General features: G+C 44.0%; 1 protein-coding gene across 1 annotated transcript in view; it reads left to right on the top strand.

Moving 5' to 3' along the window:
* Window positions 1-4,770: 4,770 nt before the first annotated feature.
* LOC144828474 (eosinophil peroxidase-like) overlaps window positions 4,771-27,067 on the top strand; it is a 45,612-nt gene continuing 23,315 nt past the window's right edge. Inside the window, exons 1-6 of the mRNA XM_078686663.1 lie at window positions 4,771-4,957; window positions 8,724-8,801; window positions 9,474-9,567; window positions 13,448-13,623; window positions 19,287-19,407; window positions 25,824-25,953. Coding sequence (XP_078542789.1) covers window positions 4,927-4,957; window positions 8,724-8,801; window positions 9,474-9,567; window positions 13,448-13,623; window positions 19,287-19,407; window positions 25,824-25,953 — 630 coding nt within the window. The 5' untranslated portion in view covers window positions 4,771-4,926. The remainder of the gene's footprint in view (window positions 4,958-8,723; window positions 8,802-9,473; window positions 9,568-13,447; window positions 13,624-19,286; window positions 19,408-25,823; window positions 25,954-27,067) is intronic.

The following is a 27,067-nucleotide window of genomic DNA, read 5'->3' as shown; positions in this document are numbered from 1 at the left end:
TGCCTAATCTCCACAACGGCCCCACCAATTCCGGGGATGCCTGGCTCCACCTTGGGGACTCCCAGCAAGGGACCATCCCACAGGGAAAGCCAGGACGGGTTCCCCAGAGTTATACAGCGCCGGGACGCCCCGTTGCTGGGGCAGGTGTCCGCTTTACAAGTATACTACATTTACATTTATATAGACTTAAACACAAGACCACAAACGACAAAAATCCACAATACTATACTAAAGGTTATTAAAAGATGATAAAAGTCTCTTAATTCAAGTTCATGGTGAATGCAACAAAGTTCTTAACAAATTTCTTTGATGCGGCAAGCAAAGTAAACAAAAAGGCTCGCAGAAGGGGAGATGAGTCCGTTCCGTGACCTGGGGGAACGGTTGCGTCCTTCCTCAATGCTTGCGCAGAGTAGGGGAATCGTCGTGAGCCTTACCGGTGCGGAGGTGAAGCGTAGATTCTCGACCTGTTGCGGTGCGCAAGATGGCACCTTGATGCGATGCGATGATGATGCGATGATCCAGTTGCAATGCGTGAAGATGGCGCCCTTGATGCGGCGATGCGATGACGATGCGATGACGCCCTGGCAGCCTTGCGACGACTCTGTACTTTGGAGCCATGACAGGCCCTGTGATGCACTTCTCCGGTGATGTGATGACAGCTCTCTCGATGCGTCGCGCTTCTCCGGTGATGCGACAGCAGACAGCTTCGATGAACACACTCTTCCAGGGAGATGCGACAAACTCTCGCTTCTCCGGCGTTGCAATGATTTTAGCTGTGGCAACGACACGCTTCTCTCGATGCATCGCGCTTCCGGCTCCCTGCGGCACGCAAGTGACTGAATTCAGAATTCCCAGCAAGGAAATTCAGGAGGGAGCTGGGGGTGAAGTCTTTTGGCCCTGAGACTGAGCAAGCACAGTTCAAGCCCTTGGAGAATATTCTGTAGATGAAAGTCCTTACAAAGTTCCTTCTCCTTTCCCTTGGCAATGAAGCAACCACTGCAATCCAACCCAGCAAACAACACACTGGCAGAGGGGCAGTCCAAACTTCTGCAGCTTCCTTGGTTCTTCTCCTTGGCATTAAGGTTTCTTGTTCCAGAAGTGATCTAAAGTCTGTGGGACTGGGTCCCAATATTTATACCAAAAAATCTTTTTTTCTCTGAAGGCAGAGAGGCCTCTGCCTAGTTTAAACCAGTTCCTGAGCACTGTGTTTACATGACTCTTCTCTTCCTTTCGCTGTGCAGAGCAGAAACATCAGACGCCCCACAGGAGGTGGAGCCAGCACAGGGGAGGGAAGATGCAGCTTTGGAGTACTCTGTTGACAGGATTCCCCTTCTCCTTTCACTGTGCAGGGCAGAGACATCAGACAAGCCACAGGGGGTTGAGCCAGCATTGTGGAGGGAAGGCCCAGCCCTATTCAGGTCCCAGGTGCACTCTCCCCCTCCCATCTGGAGGTAAATCTCCCTATTCACTACTGGGCTGTCCCAGACTTTCTCCTGGAATTTCCCCAGCCCTGTCACACACAAACCCAGACAAGTAATACACAAGTCAGCAGAGGCGGGCTCAAATGGTTAGGCAAGCAAATACCTACTTTCTAAAAGTGGTATTTGCAAACACAGAATATTAAAATAAACTTCACTAAAAGATGTATTTTATTATTCTGAGTTCAGGCATACTAAACTCGAATTTCTACCATGTTCCCTGAGTCAGTTAGGATTGTAGGGATGTAACAATCTTCACTGCCCATCCTAATCTATGAGAACAGGTAGCCTTCAATAGTGAAAAACGAAAATGGCTGTAATTCACTACTAGAACATGCTACACACATCAGAGCATGTCCTACCTTAAACTTACAATGCACCCTGCCCTTGGGCCTACCATAGGGGTGTCTAATATGAAGCAAAGGGAAGGTTTAGGGACTGGCCAGTGGGTGCACTTGGCCAAGTGGACATGGTAGTCACAGACTACACACAGGCCTTGCAATGGCAGGCCTGAGACACACTTTACAAGCTGCTTCTGTGGGTGGCACAACCAGTGCTGCAAGCCCACTAGCAGCATTTGCTCTACAAGCCCTTGGCACACATGGTGCACTGTACTAGGGGCTGACAGTAGATCAAAGAACCCAATCATGGAATAACCAATTAGTATCTCAATTTAACATAGGGAGCACTTGCACTGTGACCGGGTTGCCGATGCACTCAAAACACAGTATACAGATTGTTATGTAACAATACAACACATAGTATAGAACACAGAGTGACAGAAGTTTTTGACAGAAACTCCAGTGGAAGGGTAAATCGTGGAGTCTTTTAATGGAGTATACAGCCAGCCGACACGTGTTTCATCGCACTCGCGAATCCTCAGGGCTAGATGGCTGTTTCAAAATCAGAAGGTCGCGCAGCTGGTGATAATTCCGACCCAGCCGGGCTCTTGACCGTTGGTGCGCAATCAAGCTTGAGATAACAGGGTGGGATCCCCAGTTCAATGTTTCGTAAAGCTAGTTCTGTGGTGCCCGGAGATCACAGCGTTTTCGTTTCAGATAGTTGAAAACGTAGGACAAAGTATTGTTCTATTAAGGTACTGCTATGCGTTCATGTCGAGTACGACTTGAAAAAGTGGCGGGAAACTCCAGGCTGTATTAACGCGGGAGCGGCGTGTAGCGCGTCCTCTCTCCGGGCTGTGTTCCTGTTTGGACCAAACAATACTTTGTCCTACGTTTTCAACTATCTGAAACGAAAACGCTGTGATCTCCGGGCACCAAAGAACTAGCTTTACGAAACATTGAACTGGGGATCCCACCCTGTTATCTCAAGCTTGATTGCGCACCAACGGTCAAGGGCCCGGCTGGGTCGGAATTATCACCAGCTGCGCGACCTTCTGATTTTGAAACAGCCATCTAGCCCTGAGGATTCGCGAGTGCGATGAAACACGTGTCGGCTGGCTGTATACTCCATTAAAAGACTCCACGATTTACCCTTCCACTGGAGTTTCTGTCAAAAACTTCTGTCACTCTGTGTTCTATACTATGTGTTGTATTGTTACATAACAATCTGTATACTGTGTTTTGAGTGCATCGGCAACCCGGTCAGTTAGGAAATTGGTAGTTCATCTACTCAATCTGAGTGGTTCTAAGGCCTTTCCACTCGCCGATTTGCACCTGAGAAACCTTGCACACTATACTTTTGTGCGCATAAACAGGCAGTGCACCCAGTGCTATAACTGACCAAAAAGCCCTATAGGATCTTCAGCACTTGCACTGTGGCATTGATTAGCAGTGGCACAGGGCCCAAAACATACAACCAGCAAAAATATGTCAAAACAGAGGAGGCAATCCGTCAAAATGGAAGGGAGACTCACGCCAATGATGTCAGGTCTAACAGTGGGTCTAGGCAAAATGTGAATAAAAAATAATATTCGACATTTGTAAAGCGCACAATCACCTGTAAGTGTCTCTAGGTGCTAGGGGCTGTCGGGAAGATTAAGCAAGCTATTGCCCAGAGTCTCACAGTGCTGGGATAATCTGCCACAGGTGCTGGAGATCGAACCGTGATCCCCAGATTCCGGAGTCAGTCACCCTAGCTGCAGCGCAACACCTCTTCCTCCTGTTGAACAGGAACAGACTACTGGATCAAGAGAGCTAACCCAAAGTCCAGTCCCTCTATGTATTCAAATATCTATACAGTTCTTTTCATGATTTATTTCATTGCATGAGTGTGGTAAAATGGTAAGGCTGTATCAAGGTCATACCTACGGTTGTTTTGAACAAAACCAACCACCTCTATGCTTTGCAGGTCTTATAATTACTTATAAGTGATCATGAATCAAAACTTGTTAATGTTAAGGGGTAAGTCAAGCCAATGATACAGTTCATATTCAAAATATTGCCCCTCGATGGGCATGATCACTATTATTTTTTTTATCTCTTTTTTTGTGAATCACGCTGTGATTTATCAGTGCATTTTTTTCTTTGAGTTGTACATTAGGCTTTAGTGACATACATTGTTGTTATGTCAGTAGCATCAAGGTTATGTGGTATCATTTCCTGAGGCTCAGAGTCAAAGGTCTGATGATGTCACTTCCTGTAGTGTAATTGAGGTCAAAAGGTGGGTGAAGTCACTTTGCTAATACTAGCATTTCGGTGAATTTACATATATGGCAATGCTAATTTTTTTAGGTATTGTCTGACTCTCCCTTGACATCTATTTTTTCTTGTAAGGAGGAAATTCAGATCCTATGGAATTAATCTAAGAAACTACTCTTGTCTGGTCTGAGCTGTGTCCAAGAACTTAATTAACTTCAAATCCTGACACAGGTAGATGTAGCTAACTCCCACCATTACATGTTTGATGTTGCCCTTTTTGAATAGTGGACGAAGATGTAACCTCCTTGCTGGCAGAGAAAAGGAACGTAAAACCGAAATAATATAAAGCCAAATCCTATATTTGTGAAGCGCGACGTATCACCCCTAAGGGTACCCAGGCGCTGGGGCCGACCGGGAGATGAAGTGACCTATTGCCCAAAGTCACATGATGGCAAGCTGCCGGCATCAGCGATCGAACTGCTAGCCCCACGGTTCGGTGCCAGTGGCTCTGGCTGCTGCGCCACACCTCTCCTTCAGTTCCTTCAACAGGCTGTTACAGGCAGACACTGTAATCTAAATTACACTCACGCCCCTACACCACCTGACCTGAGACTGTCACCTGACCAACCATGATCGCGGCGCGCAGCACGCAGATGTCACTGCCTTTGCGTCTGCGCGCCGCTTTTTTTTTCGGGTGGGATGGTCAGCTGGCTGCCTCGCAGTGATGTTCATGCTCATTGGGGAGAAAAGTGCGCGTGATTCTGAGTGGAGGTCGAGGCAGGTATTTAGAGGACTGAGAGGGAGACAGACGGGGACAGCCAGGAGAGAGAGCAGCATCCCATAAGTTAATGTCCCCTGTCTGCAGACTGCCGTCCACAGGTGAGTACACCAAATGCGAAGGAATGTGGCCCAGATAATTGCTGCAGTATGTGCGTCTGATATCGGGGTGCGAAAATTGTGCAGCTACTTACTCACCCCTGACCTCGTGGCGTTGGGGCTGCACCATTCAGTTTCATTGCGAGGAGATGAGACTTGGCAACTAGCAGGCCCACTGCGGGCAAACTGACCAGTGGTAAAATCCCAGCCGGATAGGATTCCTCATCTAATAGGTTATACTCTTCAGCATACGCACAGGCATGGTTGTGCACCGGTATTTCCCGCTAGTACAGCGGTTTAACCCTTTGTTAACGTGTTTTTTTCTTCTATTCAGTGACCATTCACCGACACTGCACGTGGCATTTTAAATTGTGCCCTTCTAGATTACCAGATCCGCACATGCGGCTTCTGCTTGCGTGCTTCAATTCCCAGAACTGAGAGTGCCTAAAAACAGGCAGAACGCTATCGAACACTTTATTTAATGCGTGAAGAGATTCACATTTAATCTACGTTCTTCGTGCCAAGCAGCCTCCTGGCCCGGGATACAACGCACTACGATACAACCGTTCCTACTAGTGACTTCTAAAACAATTCGCAAACCAATACTAAAACCCAGGCAGTAGTTCTAATTCAGTGCAGCTTGGTAAGTGGCCACCTCCCGACGTACACCGCAAGCTATTAGGGGTTCCAAGCCCTATCTCGCTGCCAGAGAGCTATTTGTTTGCTGTGGCCAGATCTGATTTATGGGTGCACTGTCTAGGCCTGGGAGCGTCAGTCTTGGGTATGGGAGGCCTAGGCTAGACCAGCTAACCGGAAGTGCACATGAACCGAAGGTCTAAAGCTCTCTTTTTTAACTAGGCAGGTTACAGTATAGCCAGGTACCTAGTACCCGCACTACTTTAATTTAAAGTGAGTCCAAAGGCTCTCCTTGTCAGGGGTGTAATGGGAGAGTACAGACACTTCTCAAGCAGATACACTGGGTCGGGGACTACCCTGCAGTTCTGTATCCCATTTCATGCGTTGCTAGTATGTGTGTCGTGGCACCAAGACTAGTTCTCACATAGAATCCTATAAGATGCAAATTTGAAAACGTGTGGAAACACTCATGATGGCTTTGTATTTTCTGAAACGGACTCCTTAAACCTGGCAATATTGAGCCTGAGGTTTGAATACCCAAAATGGTAGCGTCATGATGTGGATTTAACCCTTTAAGATGTACTAGTAAAGGAGATTAACGATTGTCTTAGGCTCATTGGGGCTATTTTTGACTGCAAGGGGTGGCCAATCGCTTTGGCCTTCTTAATTTGACGGGGACTGTGCACGGTCTGCCAAATGGCAAGTTGCCGGGTACAAAGGCGGCCTACAACTGATCCCGACCATACTTCTTTCTTGCACCACAAAGCTCCTACTGCACTCTCGGAGTCGGAGTGTGTGCACACCCCTTCCTCCTTCGGGCACTTGTCTTTGTGAGACTCTTTACCCATCCCGGATGTATACCCCCTGGGTGGCAGAAACCCAGTTTGAACCAATGGCATTTTTGCCAGTATGCACACCTCAGCTATCTAGAGCATTCTCTTAGGTAGAGTAACTTGTTTAAGTAAGGGACCATGCACCTATGCAAAGGAAGCAATCACATTTTAATGCCCACCTGCGCCAAGAAGGGGTGTGCATTTGGTGTTTTAGAATGGACCTTCCGTTCCATCTGTAACACCAATGTGCATCCTCAGCAGGGCACACAACCCAGGGATCCTTTGTGCATGTGGTTCATGATAATCATTCCTCAAATATGGGAGTGTGTAATTACCAGAATAGACAAACCAGCACATCTTGCTTACTTGTGTGAGAGTTGTATGACAAATTTACTAGAGTTAAGACAAAGCTTCAATTCACACAAATAACCACCTGTGGACAATCTAATAACAGGGCAACTTTTTGTGGAATCAGCACGGAATAAATTAAAGAATACACGATTCACAAGGTATGAAACTGTTACCTAACAAGAGTTTCTGGGCACTACTAATGTAAATAAATGAATATATCCACTTAATCCATGAGTCAAAAAGGTATTCTTGTTCAAACAGTACATAATAACTGTTTTTAATAACTCGTGCATTAATCTAATTTGTAAAATAGGTACTCTAGCCATTTTCACATGAACTTTCAGGTACTCTGCCCCAGAATTAAAATGAGGAAATGTTGCAAATTGATAGCGAAAGCAATGGATAATTAAAAAAGTTTAAGATGATTAAGCAATTTCAGTGAGGTATCTAGATATAGGCACATTTGGTCCTAGACATTTTTGGGGTGGACCACTGCTCCTTATTGCACCCCGTTATCCAAAACTACTAGTCTGTGTGCAGGTAGCTCATATAAGCGGGTACTGTTTGTTTTCATAAGCACTACACACCTGGAAATAACCTGGTGCCCTTGAAATCCATTGGAACTGAAAGGGCGCACTGTGCTCCTAACCCAGGAACTAGAGTATCACAATTATGTAGTTCACGTATGCCTTGGATTTTACTGATTACATTAAATATAATCCAAAGAAATCGTCATGGTCAGGAAAGTTTGCCAGACAGCGGAAAATATTTGACAGGAGGATATTTTAAAATTCGAAATCCAACAAAAGTGTTCAAGTACACTTTTCATAGCCTAGAACCACAAGCCACTTTCTACTCCAATTCTACCACATCTCCTCTGTTCAGAACGATCCCCGACTCGTGTAGGGGCCAACATTCTTCTGGTATTTTACAGGAAACTGGGGAATGATACGAAAAATATGCCCCAGGCAAAGCTCTTATAGAAAGTCTTTTGCGGGATAACGTTCCACTAACTCCAAAAATGGTCAATAAATATATAGAAAGAGTCTGTTTATTCCAGCTTCCACTTTTTGATTTTTTTAATCTTTCCCCTTTAAGAAAGTGAAAGCACGTTATTCACCTGTTTCACTGCAAGATGTGTTTAGCTGCGACTGAGTACTATAATGTTCACTAATTAAATTGCACTTATGGTTAGTATGTCATCTGAACTGTAGGTGGTGTTTAGTGATGATGCATTTAAATAAAGTCTACTGATCTAAAGACCAGAAGATGTCATTAGGGATGAAATGTGCTTATTGAAGAGTTTGTATTTGTATATCACACACTGCTCAATAAAATCAATAAATCAATATTGAGAAACTACAATAGTCCCCTCAAGCTGTTGCCAGGTGCACTGCTGAATAAGAAACGTGTTTAAGCTACAGAAGCACTAGTAGTCAAAATCCCAAAGATCACGCAGTGAAAAAAGGGAAGAGGGTCACATTTTCTCTCTTTCTCGTTCTCTCTCTTTCTCGTTCGCGCTCGCACTCACACTCTTTCACACTCACACACATAGCGCTGTATGCAGCACCGGTACAAGGCGCATTGGCCCTATGCCAGGGTTGTACCAGGCTGGCACATCATCTCGCCCTGTGATTGGCACTGAATCTCGTTTTCTTCTGTGACCCTGTGTGTACCCCCGGGGGTCAGGCTTCCCCCATTTGTTGGAACCAGGCCCTGTTCACCATCTTTAACGCCCATCACAGGGCACAAGTGACGGCAGGGAGGTCACGACCCTTCTTGGAAAGCAGCCGCGCCCCCTGCAGCGCGAGCCTTGCCAGGCACTGGGGTCAGGTGGAGGCGGGGATGCTTGGGGTGTTGGGGACCGAGCGCCCCACTCTTCCAGGCTGCCGGGGGTAGGTGAGGTGTCGCGAAGGTCGCCTCTAACTCTGTCTCTTGTTGTCTTTCAGCCATGGGTCCCGTGAGAGCTGCCCTCCGGTTGCTGCTGGCACTGGGCTTCTTGCAAACAGCAGCATCTTCTTTCTACGGTAAGGCCTTGCCCTGCAGCCTCCGTCCTTCTTCCCTACTCGCCCCTGAGCGCTCGTTCCTGAAACATGCTGGTGAAACTGTGCAGAATGAAAGGTGGAGTCGGCCCTGCCATATTTTTACCCTATAGTCTACAGGTTGTCCCCCGAGTTAGTGCACCCGCTTTGGAGAGTGCCCTGTGTGTCGGGGGGTGAGACAGCTGCCGAGGACACTCTGGGCTCTAGACTGCTGGACGCGGGTGAGATCTGTGCGGACTGAGCTCCTGAGCGGAAAGGTGACCGTGGGAGGGTAGAGGCCAGAGGCAGCCGTGACTTCCGGCAGGAGGGGACTCACTGACTGTCAGTTACAATGAATGTTACAATGAGTAGAGCTAATGTCTCCTCGAGGCCGGCAGTGGCACGGTGAGACATATTGGGTCTGGTAGTGGATGACCCATGGGTACTAAAGGGATTGACAGTGCAGAGACAGTGAGAAAGATTATTGAAAATTGTATTTTCTGCTGGATATAGCGTGATGCACTGGGCAAATTAAAAGGCTGTTTGTTTTTTCATTACACAGGCTGAATTCAGGTAGGTACTGTTAGTTTCACAGCAGCACTTGCAGATACGTGTCAGACTGTAGGCTCTTCTTAAAATGGCACCACTGTGTTTTTAATTTGAATTTCATCTTTGTAGATGGGCATGAAGAGGTGGAGACTTCCTTCATTCTGAGGTGTGCTGAAGAAGCCAAGCACCTGGTGGATGCCGCCTACAAGCACACGCGCCAAACGTGAGTCACGAAGGTTTGGGTATTACTGATTATAGCTACATAAGCTGACATCACTTCCTGTCTTTTGGTCTCTGACCTTCTCGGACCTGCACATTCAGAGCTGCCACTACTACCCAAGATCCTCTTTCAGAGCTGCCATCATAACAGGTTTTAGAACCTGCCCCTTCAAAATAGGCAACTACCGTTGTCTGGCCTTTAATGTCTCAACTCGTCCCTCTACAGCTGCCATCACTGTTAGTGTGAAGAGAGAATTCACCAAAGATCACTGCTAGAAATCCTATCATTGCTAAGACTCTGAACTCTGACCTGCCCTTTTAGAGCAATCCTGACTGCCTGAATTCTAACTTAGCCCTTTGGAGCTTCCATCCTGGCTGAATCTGTCATTCCTCAATCGGAATTCCCATAAATCCACAAGATTCGCTCTATATGCCACCTCTTAACGAGCTCCACTTCTTCCTTTATCTATCTGCTGGTGAAGCGTGCACCACCGCTGTTGTTGCTGTCTGTTCTGTGCATGTGGGGTGGCTTAGTCTAGCCTTCATGTGTCACACCTCTCCTCTCTCCGACGGTGAAGCACTCATTGCTGCTGGTGATACTATGTCTGTTCTGTGATGTGCGGTTGCTTAGTCTACCCTCCAGGTGTGTCACACCTCTCCTCTCTCCGATGGTGAAGAATTCATTGCTGCTGGTGATAATTTGTCTGTTCTGTGTTTGTGGGGTGGCTTAGTCTACCCTCCATGTCACACCTCTTCTCTCTCTGACGGCGAAGCATTAATTGCTGCTGGTGATACTATGGGCCTAATTTAGTGTAGAGGACAGATTACTCTGTCACAAAGTTGGTGGCTATCCCGTTCACCTTATTACAAGTGTAGGATAATCTAAGGTACTTATATGGTTAATGGGATATCCGTCGTGTGTTGTGCCTCATTTATCTCTGCTGGTGAAGTATGCCACTCCTACTTTACTTCAGATCTTGATATCCTGACTGCTAACTCCACTCCTCACACCTAAAGAGATCACGCAGAGATTATGTAGGACTGTCTTTTCCCTGAGGCCAGCTTTCCAACTTTGTAGGATTCAGTAACTGTACACCCGTTTCATGACATGACCTGCTTTGGCCCTCAATACCAGTGGGCACTTTGCACCAAATTGGTATTTTGAGTTTTACTGTGATTCACCTCACCATTTTTACCCCGTAAAATCTAGTGGAATTAGTGCCGGCAAAAACATTGCACCAACTGAGTTTATAAACCACACATGAGGACAAAATATGCAGTATTACCACGTTAGTCCTCATTCTGTGGTGTGAAAATCAAAAAAATGCAGCATCACACTTAGTAACAACCAAACCCCATGGTATTGATATTTTCGGGCACAATATAAGGATATACAACACAAAAAGATGATGGACGGAATGCTGAACATTCAAGAAATTGGAGAATAGAGAGGCAACAGAAAGAACAGGCGAAGAGTATACAAAAAAAAAAAAAATTTTCTTTCATAAGACAAGTGATAGTCCTTCAATGATATACACAGGTCATTTTTATTGCATCCTTGAAAATTCTCTTGATAAAAGATGATCCTACAAAACCGCCAACGCGTTTCACCCAGGTTGGGCTTCCTCAGGGCAAATGCACAGGAAATCGCTAGTGTAGCAGCGTTGAGTTCACAAGTCGATCCCAATGTTTTGAACTTTTTCATGAAGGAAGTAGTATCCAATACTTTCTAAGGAAACACCCTTGTGTTGGACAAGGAATAGAAAAATACACCAGTGATGGGCACAATATATCTTTTCAAAAGTTTCAAGGTCTTCTGAGTATCTCGATTCGACTCAATAAGAGTAGTGTGATTGTCTAACACTGCCCTGACGGGAAGAACTGGGCGTCTAATGGAGGACCGGGTCGGAAACGTAATTCTACTTCGTTTAGTGTCACATATCAGAGTGTACACTACAACCTGGGCGAAACGTGTTGGCTGTTTTATTCGATCATCTTTTTATCAAGAGAATTTTCAAGGATGCAATAAAAATGACCTGTGTATGTCATTAAAGGACTATCACTTGTCTTATGAAAGAATAATATTTATTTTCTTTGTATACTCTTCGCCTGTTTCTTTCTGTTGCCTCTCTATTCTCCTAATTCTTGTATATTCATGGTTCATTGGCAGTGGACCTAACAGGTGGGCAGCATATGCAAATAAGAATTTGCCGTGACTTTGGTGTATAGCTTGGGTAGTGCAACTAGTTATTCCTCACTGCCATCTTGCTGTTCTTTGTGGAATGCTGAACATTGTCAAACATTCACCCCTAGTCTCAGATATAAGTATAATCCGTCGTTATTTTGCTCACCACGCCATTCCAGTTTAGACCCATCCATATGCAAATCAGCCTTGACCCTGCTCCCCAAGGGAACAGTCCATCACGAACTGCCAGGCCAGGTCCTCCCTGGACCGGAAAACAAGCATCCTGGGACCGGTTTTGGGGTATCTCCCCATATCAGCCAGGCTAGCTTGAAACTCCGTGCAGCTGCTGCCTTTTTCTAGTGCTGCAAATTCGGAGTTTGATGGTATTTTTTTATTTTAACATGTTTTCTTAATTTTTTTTACAAGAACACATTAGTAAATCGCTTACATAGTTAGCATCGATTAGTCCACTTGCTTTTAGACCAAATAATTCTTTGCAGGCCCTACATATCATAACAGTGATGAAGAGAAAAAACAGAAAGGAGCAGGAAAGCAAGGAGTGATGGAGATAGGAGACAGACATCTGAGAGCTACATTGCTTATAAAATACGTCTGACACATAGTAGGAGTTTGATGGTATTAACCTCACAAATTCCACTGAGGTTTTAGCTGCAAAAATTGTGCGGGTAAAATTAAGTGGGCGTTGTTGTTATTGCAAAACCAGGCATCTTGATTAAGGCATAAACTCCTGTTTGTGCACAAATCAGCATTTGCAGGGCACTCAACGTGGACCTTAGTATTGACTATTCCAATTTTTTAAACACATATTGAGACTAATGGTGGGCCGGTAAAACCGAGCAAAAAAGTTATTTAGTGATAGTCCTGTTACTACAATACACAGATAATCTGCTCCTAATATTTGATTCCATTGGTGGATCGGAGGAGGACTGGTCAAGAGCTCTCAGTGACATTCAGGCCCGGACTGGCCGTTGCGGGCACCGGGCAATCCCCCGGTGCGCTGCAATGGTGGGGGCTGGTTTTGGGCCCCTGGGGGCCGTTTTTGTTACAGGGCTGTTTTTGCAGCCCTGCAACAATCTGCAGAAAACCGGCCCAGGCAAAGAGCGCAGTAGCACCTCCAACCCCCTGAGGGGAAGGGGGACCGGCTGTGCACTTTGCCAGGGCCGGTTTTTGTTCCCAGTCCGGCCCTGGTGACATTAGTATTAAACTGGTTAAGAATGTGTAGACTCTTCGCACATCGGAAATTCAAATTGTCAACACTTATCTGGAAAACGTTAGTTTTAGGATAAATGTTTTGCCTTCAAGAACCTTCTGTCGAAGCTCACAATTTGAAAATCTTTCCTAATGGGGAGCTACAGCATGCAATCAACACACTGTTTTAGAAAAGTTAGTTTCACAAAAAAAACAAGGGGAAAAAGGGGTACACTCGTTAGTTTCATATCTAACCATGAAAAGAGTAACTGCACTACAAAGCTCACTTCTTTGATAAACATAAAAGTGAATCCGAACTTTTAGACATGTAGCTTTATTCCTCGGCCATGAGGTTTGCACTGCTGCGGTGCTGTTCATGATCGGTGTGTAGATCAATGTCTTCATTTGCAGCACTGGCAATTGACACATTTAACTAAAAATTGAAGACACAACAAATTGACCAGACCCAAATTATATTTTTCCTTCCCAGTTTAAAGAACAAACTGAAGCAGGGGAGCCTCTCGCCTTCGGACATCATGGCTTTCTTCAAGCAGCCGGTGGCAGGCAGCAGGACCGCCATCCGGGCAGCGGATTATATGGAGACCACCTTCCAGTTGTTGAAGGAGAGGGTGGAGAACTCCTACCAGAGGCCCTTCAATATCACAGGTAAGAGACTGTTGGATAGCCCTAGGAGGTGATTGTTCACTAACCAGCAACTAGCAAAGTAGTGCTCGGTCTAACCAACCAGAGGGCGCCCTGTGCAGCCACTGGCAGACTGTTTGGTATACCCTCTTGGAGACTGTTTAGCATTAATTATCAGATATTATATAATAGAGCTGGAAAGAGGCTGCCCTTTGCAACCAGTGAGACTCATCAGAGGGTATCCAACTGCAGGATGTCAGATGCAACCACTGATCATCTGTTCATTTTAACACACCACTGACAGACTGCTTAGTGCAACCGGTAAGAGATTGATAACTATTGCCAACTAGATAATGTTCAGTAAAGCTACCACAAGACTGTCTACTGCAACCAAAGAGAGAATGTTTAGATATTAAACAACCAGAGGAGGCTCAATACAACCACGTAGACCACGTTCAGAGTGTGCCCAACCATAAGAGACCGAGTACTACCAACAATAGACTGTACTGCATATGAAAGAAGTACAACAATTAGCATCCTGTTCAGTGGAACCAGTAAGAGAACAGAATATGTTGACTATAAATATGAATGTGGGGAAGCTCAAAGTAATTCCTAACAGGGATTCCCTGTTAGATCGGTGTCCATTTTGGAATGGGTTAGAAGACCTGACATTCACTGCAACTACTGTCTTGTTGTAATGTAGACTCTGCCTCACTTCAACCTGTGCCAGCAATCCTGGGCAGAGACCCAAGTCCTCTACGTGCGACCAAAGCCTATGACCAACAGAACATAACTCCTGAAAGCCAAATTCCTTCAATTCTCCTTTCCCAGAGTTTAGAAAGGGATGGTAGAGAATTAAATTATGACCTCTGTTCCAATTTTATCTTGGAATGTCAATGGTCTGCGCGTGAGGTGCAGAAGAGATCGCATTTTACAATATCTAAGGGACTCCCCTGCGCAGATCATTGTCATCCAGGAGACACACCTACTTAAAGCAGAGGCCATCACACTTTTAAAAAGGCAGAGATGGGTGGATAAATTTATATGCACTACCCACAATGCCAACATTAGAGGAGTACTCCTACTCTGCAAAAAATCAGCGAAGGTTCAGATTTTGGACTTTAGGGAGGATCAGAGTGGGAGGTGGCTTCTTGCGAGAATTTCTATTAATGGCTGGGTGTGTATATTGGTTGGATATTATGGGCCTAATGTGGATGACCCGTCTTATTTGGAGGTTATAAGGAATCATCGAGTGGACTTCCAAGACACTATAATTTGGGCAGGGGACTTTAATATCGTGCTAAACCCAAAAATGGATAAATCTACCAATTCCAGAGCCTGCACGTCCCCCAAATCTAGACAGACCCTCATAGGAATTATGACACAGCTGGGGTTGGCAGATGTGTGGAGGGAAAGGGCGGGAAAAAAATTGGGAGTGTCCTTCAAGAACCTCAAATACAAACCTAAATCAAGGATTGATTTCGCGCTGTTCAGCTACCACCTTACGAACTCCTTGGGCGGGATAAACTATCTTCCCTCCCACCTGTCTGACCATTCAGCTCTCTTATTTACTCTTAAACTTGATGCCCAGATCAAACATCCATCCTGGTCATTTGACCGTATGATTCTATTGGAAGAAGAGGTCAGCTTTCTGATAAGCAAGACCACCTCTTTCCTAAAGATCAATCTAGAATCTGCAGCCTTAGTTATGGTTTGGGAGACATTGAAAGCCTTTTTGCGAGGATGCATCACAAACAGAGCCTCCCACCGGCACAGATTGTACCGGGAGAAGATTAAGAGCATGGAGCAGGAAATGGAATTGATCAAGCAGAGGCTTGGGCCCTTAATTGGGTCGCCTGACGAGCAAAGAAAGTTGGGTGAGATGAAGAACCAATTGGAGGCTATTCTTCAAGAAAGAGTGACTAGGAGATGGGAGGCAAGTAAGATCTCCCACTTTGAGTTTGGAGAGGCAGCGGGCAGGCTATTGGCTTGGAAGGTTAAGGCTGATCAAGCCCGAAATTATATAAGAGAAATTATGGTCGAGGGAGTAGCCAGGACGTCTACCCAGGCGAGAAGGAACTGCCTTCAGGGAGTTTTTTGAGGGGATCTATAGGGAAGATATCCCGAACGATCAACTGGCAGGGGATACATAGTTAGACCAGATCCCCCTACCATCTCTCAATAGCACAGAGTAAATGCCTGGAGTTGGAAACTTCTGAGGCCGAAGTTAGTAAAGCGGTCAGGCAACTTAAGCATGGGAAGGCAGCAGGCCCTGATGGGTTGCCAGGTGAATTATATCGAGCCTTGGGTGATGCTATCGTTCCTATACTGACTGCCCTTTTTAATGGGATTCTTAAGAACTGGGAATCTCCCCCAAAATCTTGGGGGGAAGCGACCATAGTTCTGATCCCTAAACCAGGGAAAGATACAACAAAGTGCGGGTCATATCGACCAATATCATTATTAAATAGTGACTACAAGATATTCGCCTCTATAATGTCAGCAAGATTGGGGTCAGTAATAGGGGAAATTGTCCACCAAGATCAGAGGGGTTTCATTAAAGGTCGTCAGTTATCTGACTTGACGTATGATTTTGTGGGGGCAATAGACATAGCCTCTGCTTTTTCTCTTCCACTGGCTACATTTACCTTGGACGTGACCAAAGCCTTCGATAGGGTCAATTGGCCCTATCTGGCCTCAGTGTTGAAGAAGTTCAACTTTGGCGAGAACTTTTGTCGGGCCGTCACCCTCATGTTTGACGCCCCATCGGCTAGGCTTTTAATTAATGGTGCCTTGACAGAACCTTTTGAAATCAAGAGGGGCACAAGGCAGGGATGCCCGCTCTCTCCCCTCCTCTTTAATATATACATCAAACCATTTGCCCAGTGCTTAAGGGGAGATGAAAATATTCCATCATTTAGATTCGGGGAGTGGGAGAGGCGGGTCGCACTGTATGCAGACTACATTCTTATCTTTACGTCTGATCCGATGACATTTTTCCCCGTGGTTATTAGGAGGGCTGAGGAGTTTGGTCGCATTTCGGGGTATGAGATCAACGCTAGTAAAACTGACATCATGGAGTGGAACATCCCTGATCTTCAACTGAATGTGACCAACTCCATGCGCTAGCTGGAATACAGGTAGTTCAAGAAGTGGGTGATATTGCCCAAGTCAACTTAGAGAGAGTCTATAACGAATGCAGGAAGCTATTAAAATCTTGGTCCAATCTCCCGCTTACCATCTTGGGCAGGGTGAACCTGATAAAGATCTCTATCCTTTCCAAATTTACATTCATTTTTAACACCATTCCCCTGGCTCTTGATGTCAAAATCTTAGACAAGTGCCAGAGAGAGAAACTCATTTGGAATTCTAAATCGAGGGTGGCATGGAAGAAGTTGAGGAGAAGGAGGGAAAAGGGGGGGCTTGCCTTGCCGGACCTGCAGTACTATGCGTGGGCTTTTCAGTTGTCCCACTCCAGAATGCTTTTAGAAACACCATCTAATGCATCTGCTGGGACTATGTTTGCCATGCTCATAGGAGCTGCATTACCAACTGATGGATATTTGTATAAATTCGGGGACCAAAATTCTTTCAAAAAGGTCAAGTTAAAAACTCTTCTGTCCCAGGCGAAGGCCTGGGTACAGATTAGGAAAAGACTAGGGTTGCCTTATTTTTCTAATTATGCACCGGTGTGGGATTCTCTGGGTTTCCCAGAATGTCTAAAAGACAAGTTAGCGATCCCGGTGAGGGATGGAGGGATAACAAGATGGGGAGAATTGTTGGCTGAGGGGTCATTGAGGCCTTGGGAGGAGCTACAGGAACAGCTGGGCCCTGGGATCTCTAGATTTAAATATCTACAACTAGATAGTTGGGTCAGGGTCCTGTGTAGGAAAGGGATCCCACTTGGGAAGGTCAGTTGCCTGGAACAACAGTTGGTGGAACGAAAAGCGGGGGGCAAAGAGGTGGCCCTGTGGTATTGGAGTATGTTGGAGGAAGCTGATGGGGAGTTCACTCTTCCAGAGGATTTGTGGGGGGAAGAGTTAGGCGCCCAGTGCGTCGCAAGCTGGACAAAATCTTTCACACTCCAATACAAAATTGTTAAACCAACATGGCTGAGATGTAACCAGCTGTTTACGATTCATCGTGCCTACCTCTCACCCCTGAGACTATCCAAATTCCTCCCAGGCAAGAAGTGTAACAAGTGTAATTACATCGAGGCCTCAGACGTCCACATGTTCAAGGACTGTCCTTATGTTGCTCGGTTCTGGGAGGAAGTGAAAGTTACCCTAGACTCAATCTTAAATACATCCCTATCCATTACATTACCATTAATCTTCTTTGGGTTGGATGCCGGTACGACTGGTCAGGCAAGGTCTTTTCTGTTCAATGCAGTGTTGCTGGCCAGGAGACAAATTTGTAAAGTCTGGGCGGAAAATACGGCGCCATCACATGCAGGCTGGTTATCGTCCATGTATGAAACATCTAAAGTGGACCTGGCCAGAGCCTGCAGCAAACGTAGCTTGGCTTTTTGGGACTTGTTGGTTCAGTGGAAATAGTGTCCGGGGTTTCCCACCCCCCCCCCCCCCCCCCCCGGTCCAATGATTATGCCTATCCCACTCCAAGGACCCGGGTCCCCCTCATCTGCTCCATGGTTGGTCCCACAGGTATAAATACCTAGTTGGAGTAAGTGCAATCCCGCTTCATCCATCTCCCTCTTCTCTCAAGGTCCATCTACTGCCAATCTTGTTAAATCGTGTCACCGAGTGGGCGCTAGGCAAAATCTCGATCGCCTCGGAGTTTGACACGCCAGGTGGTTGGCGGCTATCTGAGAGGAGGGCAAGGCAAATGAGGACAAAAAAAAAAGGGGAAAAGGGGATGGTAGAGAAGCCTTTGTTGGTGGGTGGAAGACAATGTCACTGAAAAAGACTTTGCTCTTGGTAAGAGCGCTGGGTCGGTCTGGCACGCAGCCTCCATATTTTAGTTTGGTGCATTTGAGGTATAACAACATCAGTAAGGGCATATATTGTGTTGACCTACCCCCATTTCAATAAAAAAAGTTTTCAAATAAAGCATGTTCTGATGTTGAACATATTTTTTAAAATTCTGTCAGTTGAAATCCTCAATCTCCTCAGTAATTGTTTCTTGAAATGCACTAAAATACATTTCTTTGGGTAGACTTTTGCAGCTTTGTTATCGTCCAGTTACCTCTCACTTGAAGTATCTATTCTACTCAATATTTGTAATTTTTATTGTGATTTTGTGTATATTTTTGCATTTTTAATTTGTAATCCATTTAACATTTTCCCAAAGATTCTATCCATTTGTTTATCGAACATATATCCTTCTATTCTTATTTGAATTCTTTTTGTACAGTGCCCCATTTCTCTTCATTTCCCAGAATGCACTTTGTACATTTTATACTTAAAGAAGACAAAACTATTCGCAGATAAAGGTACAATTTGAGATGACCAGTAAAACCGCTCCAAATCTAACCAATTAAGGATTCTTTTGGAAAAATTATTTTGATAAAAGTGCTTGAGTTAGGCAAGCATGGTAAATAGAATTGAAACAAAACCGGGATTGGAAGGGTTTGGCAAATGTAGTGAGTTAAAAAGTATATATTGAGTAATATAAGGGTGGAAGGATTGGTAATGATTTAATACTACTTTTGCTGTAACATTTTGCAGATATACTCACGGCCGAACAGCTTCACTCCGTCTCCAAGGTCACTGGGTGTGCATATCAGTCCATGCCGACAGCTTGTCCGAACAGTCGATACAGAACCATCACTGGCGAATGCAACAACAGGTAACTGTGCTCAGCATGGCTTCCTTTGACATATAATGCCTGTGGGTCACTCTGAGCTATAAGGGCCACTGGAGTTATGTAACTGTGGTGGTTCGGTTTTTCCGCATAATTATGGATCTGCCACAGTTGTTACATAATCCATCATCTGTTGTATAGTTCCCCAGATTTTAACAAAAAAAGTTTCTAGCTCCAACGGTTCAGAAATTTGAATAAAATAAAAATGTATAATAAATGCGCACTACTACCCTAAGGTGTCTAGGCGCGCAAGCTTGCTAACCGGGCAGTACCCGGTTAGGAGGCTGGCCAGAGTTTAGAGACTCCTACAGGTTGAAAAAACAGGTTTTTCGTTTTTTTCTAAAGCAGAGGAGGTTTGTTTCCTTTTTCAGGAATAAGGGAAGGCTGTTCTAGAGATGGGAGGTACTGCCTATAAAACCTCTCCCGCCCCATTTTGCTCTTTTTACTCTAGGAATAATGCTATTGCATGCTGTTTCTAAGCAAAGGAATTGTGGCGGACAATACCAATGAAACCAAAGCTTAAAAACTTGTGGGCCTTCCCCGTGAAGAGCCTTTAAGCAATGCACAGGGCCTTAAACTGTATACGCTTCTCAATTGGTAACCAGTGGAGAAGCAGAAGTGCAGCTGATACTGATTCTCTTTTGGGTATGGCAAGTAAAAGGCGAGCGGCTGAGTTCTGTAGGACCTGAAGCTTATTTAGACTTTTTTTCCAATGTTTATGAAAAGAGCATTTGCATAGTCAATTTTTGAGAGGATCAGAGTGGAAATTAGTTTTCTGCAGGTCTTTTGGAATGAAGGGAAAGATATTTCTTAAAAGATTCATAGTAAAGGAGGCAGACGTGAATGTATTATGTGCCCTTCGAAGGCCTGTTGATTATCAAAGATAACTCCAAGATTTTTTTACCGTCTTAACTGGTGATGGAAGTTGGCCAAGTTCAGATGGCCACCAGTCTTTGGACCAAAACAAAGTGTCCTTCCCAAAAGCAGTACCTCATTCTTGCCTGAATTCAACTTAAGCAGTTTTGGACCATCCATTTTCCGATCTCCTGGATACAGTTGTAAAAACGCTTTGCTGTCTCTGAAATATTAGATGATACTGAGATCACTAATTGGGTATCATCTGCATAGGTGACTGCAGAGAACCCAAAAGATCTAATACGTTTGGCTTAAGGGGCTACATAAATGTTAAATAGGGTCGGGATAAGAGACGAACCCTGGGGGACGCCGGAAGGGAGAGAGAAGGATGACGTTTTTAAATTGCCAAATGCAACAAACTGAATTCTGTCTGACAAATGATTTGACCAAAGCAGGGGGCTTTATCTTTTACCCCAATATCCTCCAGCCTATTCAGCACGATTTGGTGGTTTACAGTGTCAAATGCCGCAATAGGATCAACACTGCACCGCTCCCTGCATCCAACATCAATCTAATCTGTTCCGAAGCACATCTCAATGACAATTCTGTACTGTGATGTTACCTAAATCCGAATTAACAAGGGTCTAGGTGGCTTTGGTCCTCAATGAAGGCTGTAAACGGCAAATTAATAGCTTTTGCAATTATTTTCGGCGGAAGGTGCAATCTGAAATTTGGATGGTAGTTCCCAGGATCTAAAGGATCTTGGTGTGCTTTTTTAACTAAAGGAAGACTATAAGCTATCTTCCTTGAAACTGGGAAATTTTCCTGACTTAATCCTAAGATTCAAGATTTCTGTTCGTGTTCCGAAAGAGTGTTGGCTACTAAAGGATGGTTTTAGTTTGAACCTGGGAGAGTTAAGCAAAAGAAATTAAATTCATTATTAACAGTTTGGGAGTCACTGTGACATTAATTATTTTTAGTCTGCGAATCATTGTGATTAGTCAAAAGATTAGAAGAAAAAAGATTAAAAACAGACTTGACCTTATCTCAAAAAAAAGGAAGAGCATGAATTATATATAGTTTGGTCCATTCCCTGAAACCCCATTTCAGGAGGTTTAGATAACTGTTTAACAGTTGCAAAAAGTTCTTTTGTGGAATGTTTGGCTGCTTCTATCTTCTGAATGAAGTATTTGGATTTTTCGAATTTTTATGAGGCTAAAATAAGTAATTTTTTTTTTTTTTTTTTTTTTTTAATTTCTTTTTTTTTTTTGAATGCTCATAATGATGCCTCTGTTTATTTCCTGCCTACGACATGCTTGTTTAAGCAGTCTTAGGTTTTCTGTGAGCCAAGGTAAAGAGGGAGTGTCCCGGTTCCTCCTATGGGGTTTAGTCGGTGCAAATTTTCAGTGTCATTTTCCAACCAACCGTGATATAGACTAGCCGCTTTATCAGGATCTGATTTTGTGCAAGGCTGTGTTTCTGACAAGATGGTGTCCTGCTCTATCTCCTTTATCAGATGGCAATTGCATGAGAGCCTTACTGGACACGTTTTATTATGAGATGCATTAAGGGGGGGCTAATTAAATGTTAAACATAACTGTTCGATCAGACCATAGCACGGGTAAGACTGCTGATGTAGATAAATACAGGCAGTCAGAAACAATACCATCAAGTTGGTGGCCTGCTTGATGCATCGGTTAATTTACCCAAGTCCTTCAGCGTCTTTCTCCAATAGCAGTTTTTTCCTAAACAGTGTAACCGGCATGGTGGTGGATTAGGCTTCTTAAAACGTCATGCTGTTTAGTACCACCTCTTCCCATCAAAGGAGATCTTCACTCATAAGGCATTTACTCTCTGACAAAATGTCATCTTCCACCCCCTAGTAAATATAACAAATTTATTGAAGAGTGCATGAACTTCATTATGTTTTAACTGTTTCCTGAGGCCAGCATCTTACTCGGTTATTTCATCTGTATTGGGGTGACATCCAGGGTCAATCTGTCAATCAATTGCCTTCTTTCCTTGTCGACAACATTTTCATACAAAGCTGTTAAAACTCCTACTTTAAGGCCTACACTCTTGATCTGCTCATCTTAAAGGATACCCCCTTGTCCACCAAAGTCCTCATACTGGTGGACTGTTCTGACCATTTTCAGATTTCATTCACTCTGGCCACTGGAAAACCTAATGACAACAGAACCCAGGGACAATGTAGTTTCCTGCCAACAAACACATAGACATTACAGCTCTTGTTAATAGGGCTAGATGGAAAATTTCCTCATGTGGTTCTCGGAAAGACATTAACATCACTCCGAGAAATACAACCAGTGCATGAGGACTCAGTTGAGGAATTTGATTTATTGAAAAGCTAATAAAAACACGGAACCCTTCACTCACCTGCTTCTCAAAACATTTGTATGAACAAAGGCAAGCCCAAAGCAAACTCAAGAAGGCCTTGAGATGTTCCCCCTCCCCAGTTATTCTGCTGCAACTTGGGTCCAAAAAATGCTGTAGCAACAATTGATGGATGGAATGCAGGCATGGTGAGCAAAAGAACAATGAATTTACCCCAGATCTGTCGCTGAGGTGAGTGTCTGAAAAGTTTCAGCACCCTGTCCATCATCTCCTTGTATTTGCTTTGTTCACCCTAAGTGTGCCGGGCATACCCAGACATGTTTCCAGGGCTCACTGTGCTACTGAATTGATGCTAGCCTGGTTGATGAGGAGTGATACCCCAAACCGGTCCTAGGGTGCTTGTTTCTGGTCTAGTGAGGACCTGACTTAGCAGTTTGAGCTGGACTGTTCCCAAGAAGAGCAGGGTCAAGACTGATTTGCATATGGGTGGGTCTAAACTGGGGTGGCATGGTGAGCAAAAGAACAGAGAATATAAGCCGGATCTCTTGGCTTGGGGAGAATGTTTTATTTGTTACACATTCCGTGCATCATTTGTGTGTCTTTTGCTTTCTTGTAACTTAGGGCTGACACAGGAAGCTGTGAATCTCTAATTTTCAGTTATAAGTCCTCTCTCATTAAATTTTTCTTAATGATGTTATGTTCTTTAAGCAGAGATGAACAGAGGACATGGACCCAGATATTTGGACTAATCTATACTTTATTGGGGATGCCCACTTTACTCCTGGGTGAGCTTGTGTCCTCCTTCTCTCCAAGCAAATTCCCAGTCTGAAGTGCCCTGTTTTCCACACTTTCAGCCCTTCTCCAATCTTCATGCAGGAAGTGGTGGCCATTGTCTATTTCGCAACCCCATGTGTCCTTCTTGTATATCAGATGACTTCAAGAATCACTCAAAGCTTCTCTTCCAAGTGATTAAACAGTCAAACAACCAACCCTCCAACGCTGCTCATGGTCCGTAAGATAAGTGTGAAGAATGTTTTCTTCTTTGCAAAGTAAATGCATTCTATTGAGGTCTCTTTCACCCGATCTGTTTATCGTGATGACCAAAAGCTCACCTGTAAGGCACATTCATGCTGGTCTGACTTTGATGCAGTATCGAACACGGAGCCATTCAAAACTAAACTGCCAAGTCACTTCAATGCACTGTGAAACGATCCATTAGTAAGGAGTTTGCCAAAGAGCTGCTACCCTTCTGGACCACTTTAGTGAATGTCAGCAATGCAAGACACCTTCCCAGATTGTCTGAAAGTTGGACAGTTTCCTGGCTTCTGAAAAAAGCCTGTGCATACTCAAGGAACTTAAAGAACTACCGGCCTGCCATAAACCATTCCTTCCTACGCAATATGAGAGCAAGCTGGGTAGTCTCACAACTTTTGATATCCAGAAAAACCACCTCCTAGACTATTGCAATCAGGCAGGGCTGCATCACACTGACCTTAATACAACTAGTGCTTGAGGAAGCACTCTGTTTAATCAAATAGAGAAACCCCTGCCATCATCTTCTACTATACCTTTCAGATGCCTTTGATACGGTTAATATCCTGAAGGAATAAATGGGCACCAAGGCAAAAATTTAAAATGATTACCTCCTATCTCTCTAACCACTTCCAAGTGATTAAAACAGTGAGTTCCATATCAAGTGAAGTTAACCTTATCCTTCGGGAATTAATATTGTCTCATACTCTGTTTATCTAGAGACTCTTTGAGAAATCCTCAGTAATGCTGGTATACTCTATCACCATTATGCTGATGATAACTTACTAACACCCTGTCCAGAATTCAAAAGCGGATGTCCATCCACAACCTAAAACACACCCAACTAAAACCTAACTCTTTTTAATGATTCTGCACAGTCCTGTGTGCCTGTCCAAGAGCGGGTTTAATCTGTCTTTCCTGGGTTGCATGCGTAATGAGTAGGATTCATGTTTGACAGTTGGCTTAATCTACAATCTAATATCTGGATGATGTCTACGACCTCATGCTACCACCTTAGATTACTTCGAGATCAGACAGGTCATCACAAACTAAGATTTTAAGTCCCTAGTCAGGACACTAGTTCTCTCCAGATTGGACTATGGGAACTTCCTTCTATCTGATTTTCACTAAAGTTAACCTGGCCTCCCACAGAGCTGTTCTTCAAACTGCCTCTTTCTTTGTTTCAGGGTACAAAAAAACTGACAATCTCTTATCCTTCTCACTTGTGAATGGCTTCATATTGAAGAACGGGCACTATTGAAGACGGTCCGCCTTGCTCAGTCATGCACAACTCCAAATCCTCCTTTCAGGCTAAGAAACTGCAAATCTCTAGTGCGCACAACTGTGACCAAGGACATTTGAATCCCTCCTAATCAAACTCCTGATATTCAAATAAGAGGCAGTCCTTCTTCAGTATTTCTACTAGTATCTGCAACTCTTACCCAACTCAACACAAAGCCCCCATGCAGGGTTACTTTAAAATAGGATCTTAAAGCCCTCCTCCTCTTTCGAAGACTCTTTGGTCACTGACTGCTCTTAACTCCACCACCCAATGGCCATTGCCTCTTCTTGACTGTTCTGCAGCTTTTGGTTTCTATTGTTTGTCCACATTAGTTAGCATTCTCTTGTACAGTGCCCTCATTTCCTTGGGCCACGTTTGCGCTATAGGATATTGGAAAATAAATTAAAAAAAATTACTGCATAATCCATATGTTTAACAAAAGAACTAGACCGCTGTGCATCACTCTCTTTCAAAAAATTATCCAAGGCCTCCTTAGAGTAATTGGTCTCGAACCTTAATAGTGGTGGTTATAAATATTTTCTTCTGAAATTCTAATACTCACTTTTTTTTAGTGTTTTTCTGTCCAGTTCCTTTTTCTTCTTACTTTCTACCTTAGGAACCCATTTTGTGTTTACGAAGCACTCCATAATGGAATAGCAGTTGGTGTTCCCTGACATTCTTTTGCATTCTGTTCAATTAATTTCAACCCAACACTATTTTATTACTATGTCTCAAAACTTTCAGTTCAAAAACTGTTCTTCACAGCAGCATTTTATAGGTGGGTATCTCAATATGGTTGACCTTGCAATGTTTAACACCAAGATTAGCAGTGCCTAATCCCAGCATTCGTTGCATTTGTCTTGCATTCTCGTTGTAGGAGGAATCCGCTTCTCGGTGCTTCAAACAGGGGGTTTGCTCGTTGGCTTCCAGCGGAATATGAAGATGGACATTCCCTCCCCAAAGGATGGACAGAGACCAGAAGAATAAATGGATTTGCACTTCCTCTGGTAGAGTATGAGGGGCTGGACCTATGGTGAAGTTGGAGGGCTTCTGCTCTGTGATATGACTGATGGTAGAGCCAGTGGTTAAGAGGGAAGGTGTCTGCCTACCATAATTTTATTTTATTTTTAGAGTTCTCTATAGCAGGAACCAGACCAAAGGTACGGTATTAGACCTTTTTACATAGGGAGCAAGGTATGATAGCACATTTAGTAAAAACATGGCATACAAAAACAAACCATACAAAGTAACAAAGCGTAACAGAGTTCCAGGAATAAAAGCGGAGTAGAGAATTGTTCTGTGCAATAAGAATCAATTCGAGATTGTGCACGTCTTAGCTTCGAAGTATCAGTGAACAAAGAGTATTGGCAAGTTTGAGGATGTAAACTGGCGTGTTTGTGCGGATTAAGGATTTAAGGCAGGAGACCATACAATAGAGGGGCTGTACAAACCACGTTCTGTAGTGGGTACATAGTACGGATCACCAAATCAGGCAGGTTACTTCTTGTGTATATCAGGTGCCACATATGCTCCAAGGGAAAGTAGTCAGTAAAATGTAGATAGGACACCCAACTTGGAGCAAATGCTTGTTTGTTCAACCTCCTGATCCTACTGACTCTCGCAGAGAACATTCCATACACAACACTCACAACATTCCATGCACACATCACCACTTAAGCAGTGTACCTCCATGACAACGCTCATAAAATATATCAAGTATCATTACTTAGCTGGTGAGTTGCTACATTTATATTGTGATTCATTACATTGGGTTCATCTTTGCTCCACATATCAGTGCAGGTATTTATTTTATAAATAATGAAAGCATAGGAAAAGGGTTAAGGAGATAAATAGTATTAAAATTTATTTAAACTAGATTAAATGGCTATTTAAGTGAACACAAAATATTATGTTGAAATCTAACGTTTTGAGAATCAAGCATAACAGGAGTACAGCAATAAAGAGAAAAATAAAAAGGAATTAAAGCTGATACATTTAGAAAATCTACATGTAGGTTCATAAATATATATAATATTCACTCACCTAAACATGTATATTTTATCAGGAGGTGAGGTGTAGTCATGGTTAAGTATCAGACTTTCCATTGAAAACGTTTTTTTG

Source organism: Lissotriton helveticus, chromosome 4_1 (genome assembly GCF_964261635.1).
Source record: "Lissotriton helveticus chromosome 4_1, aLisHel1.1, whole genome shotgun sequence".
Lineage (NCBI taxonomy): Eukaryota > Metazoa > Chordata > Amphibia > Caudata > Salamandridae > Lissotriton > Lissotriton helveticus.
The sequence above is the reverse complement of the archived record's forward strand: the minus strand, read 5'-3'. Positions and strand labels throughout refer to the sequence as shown.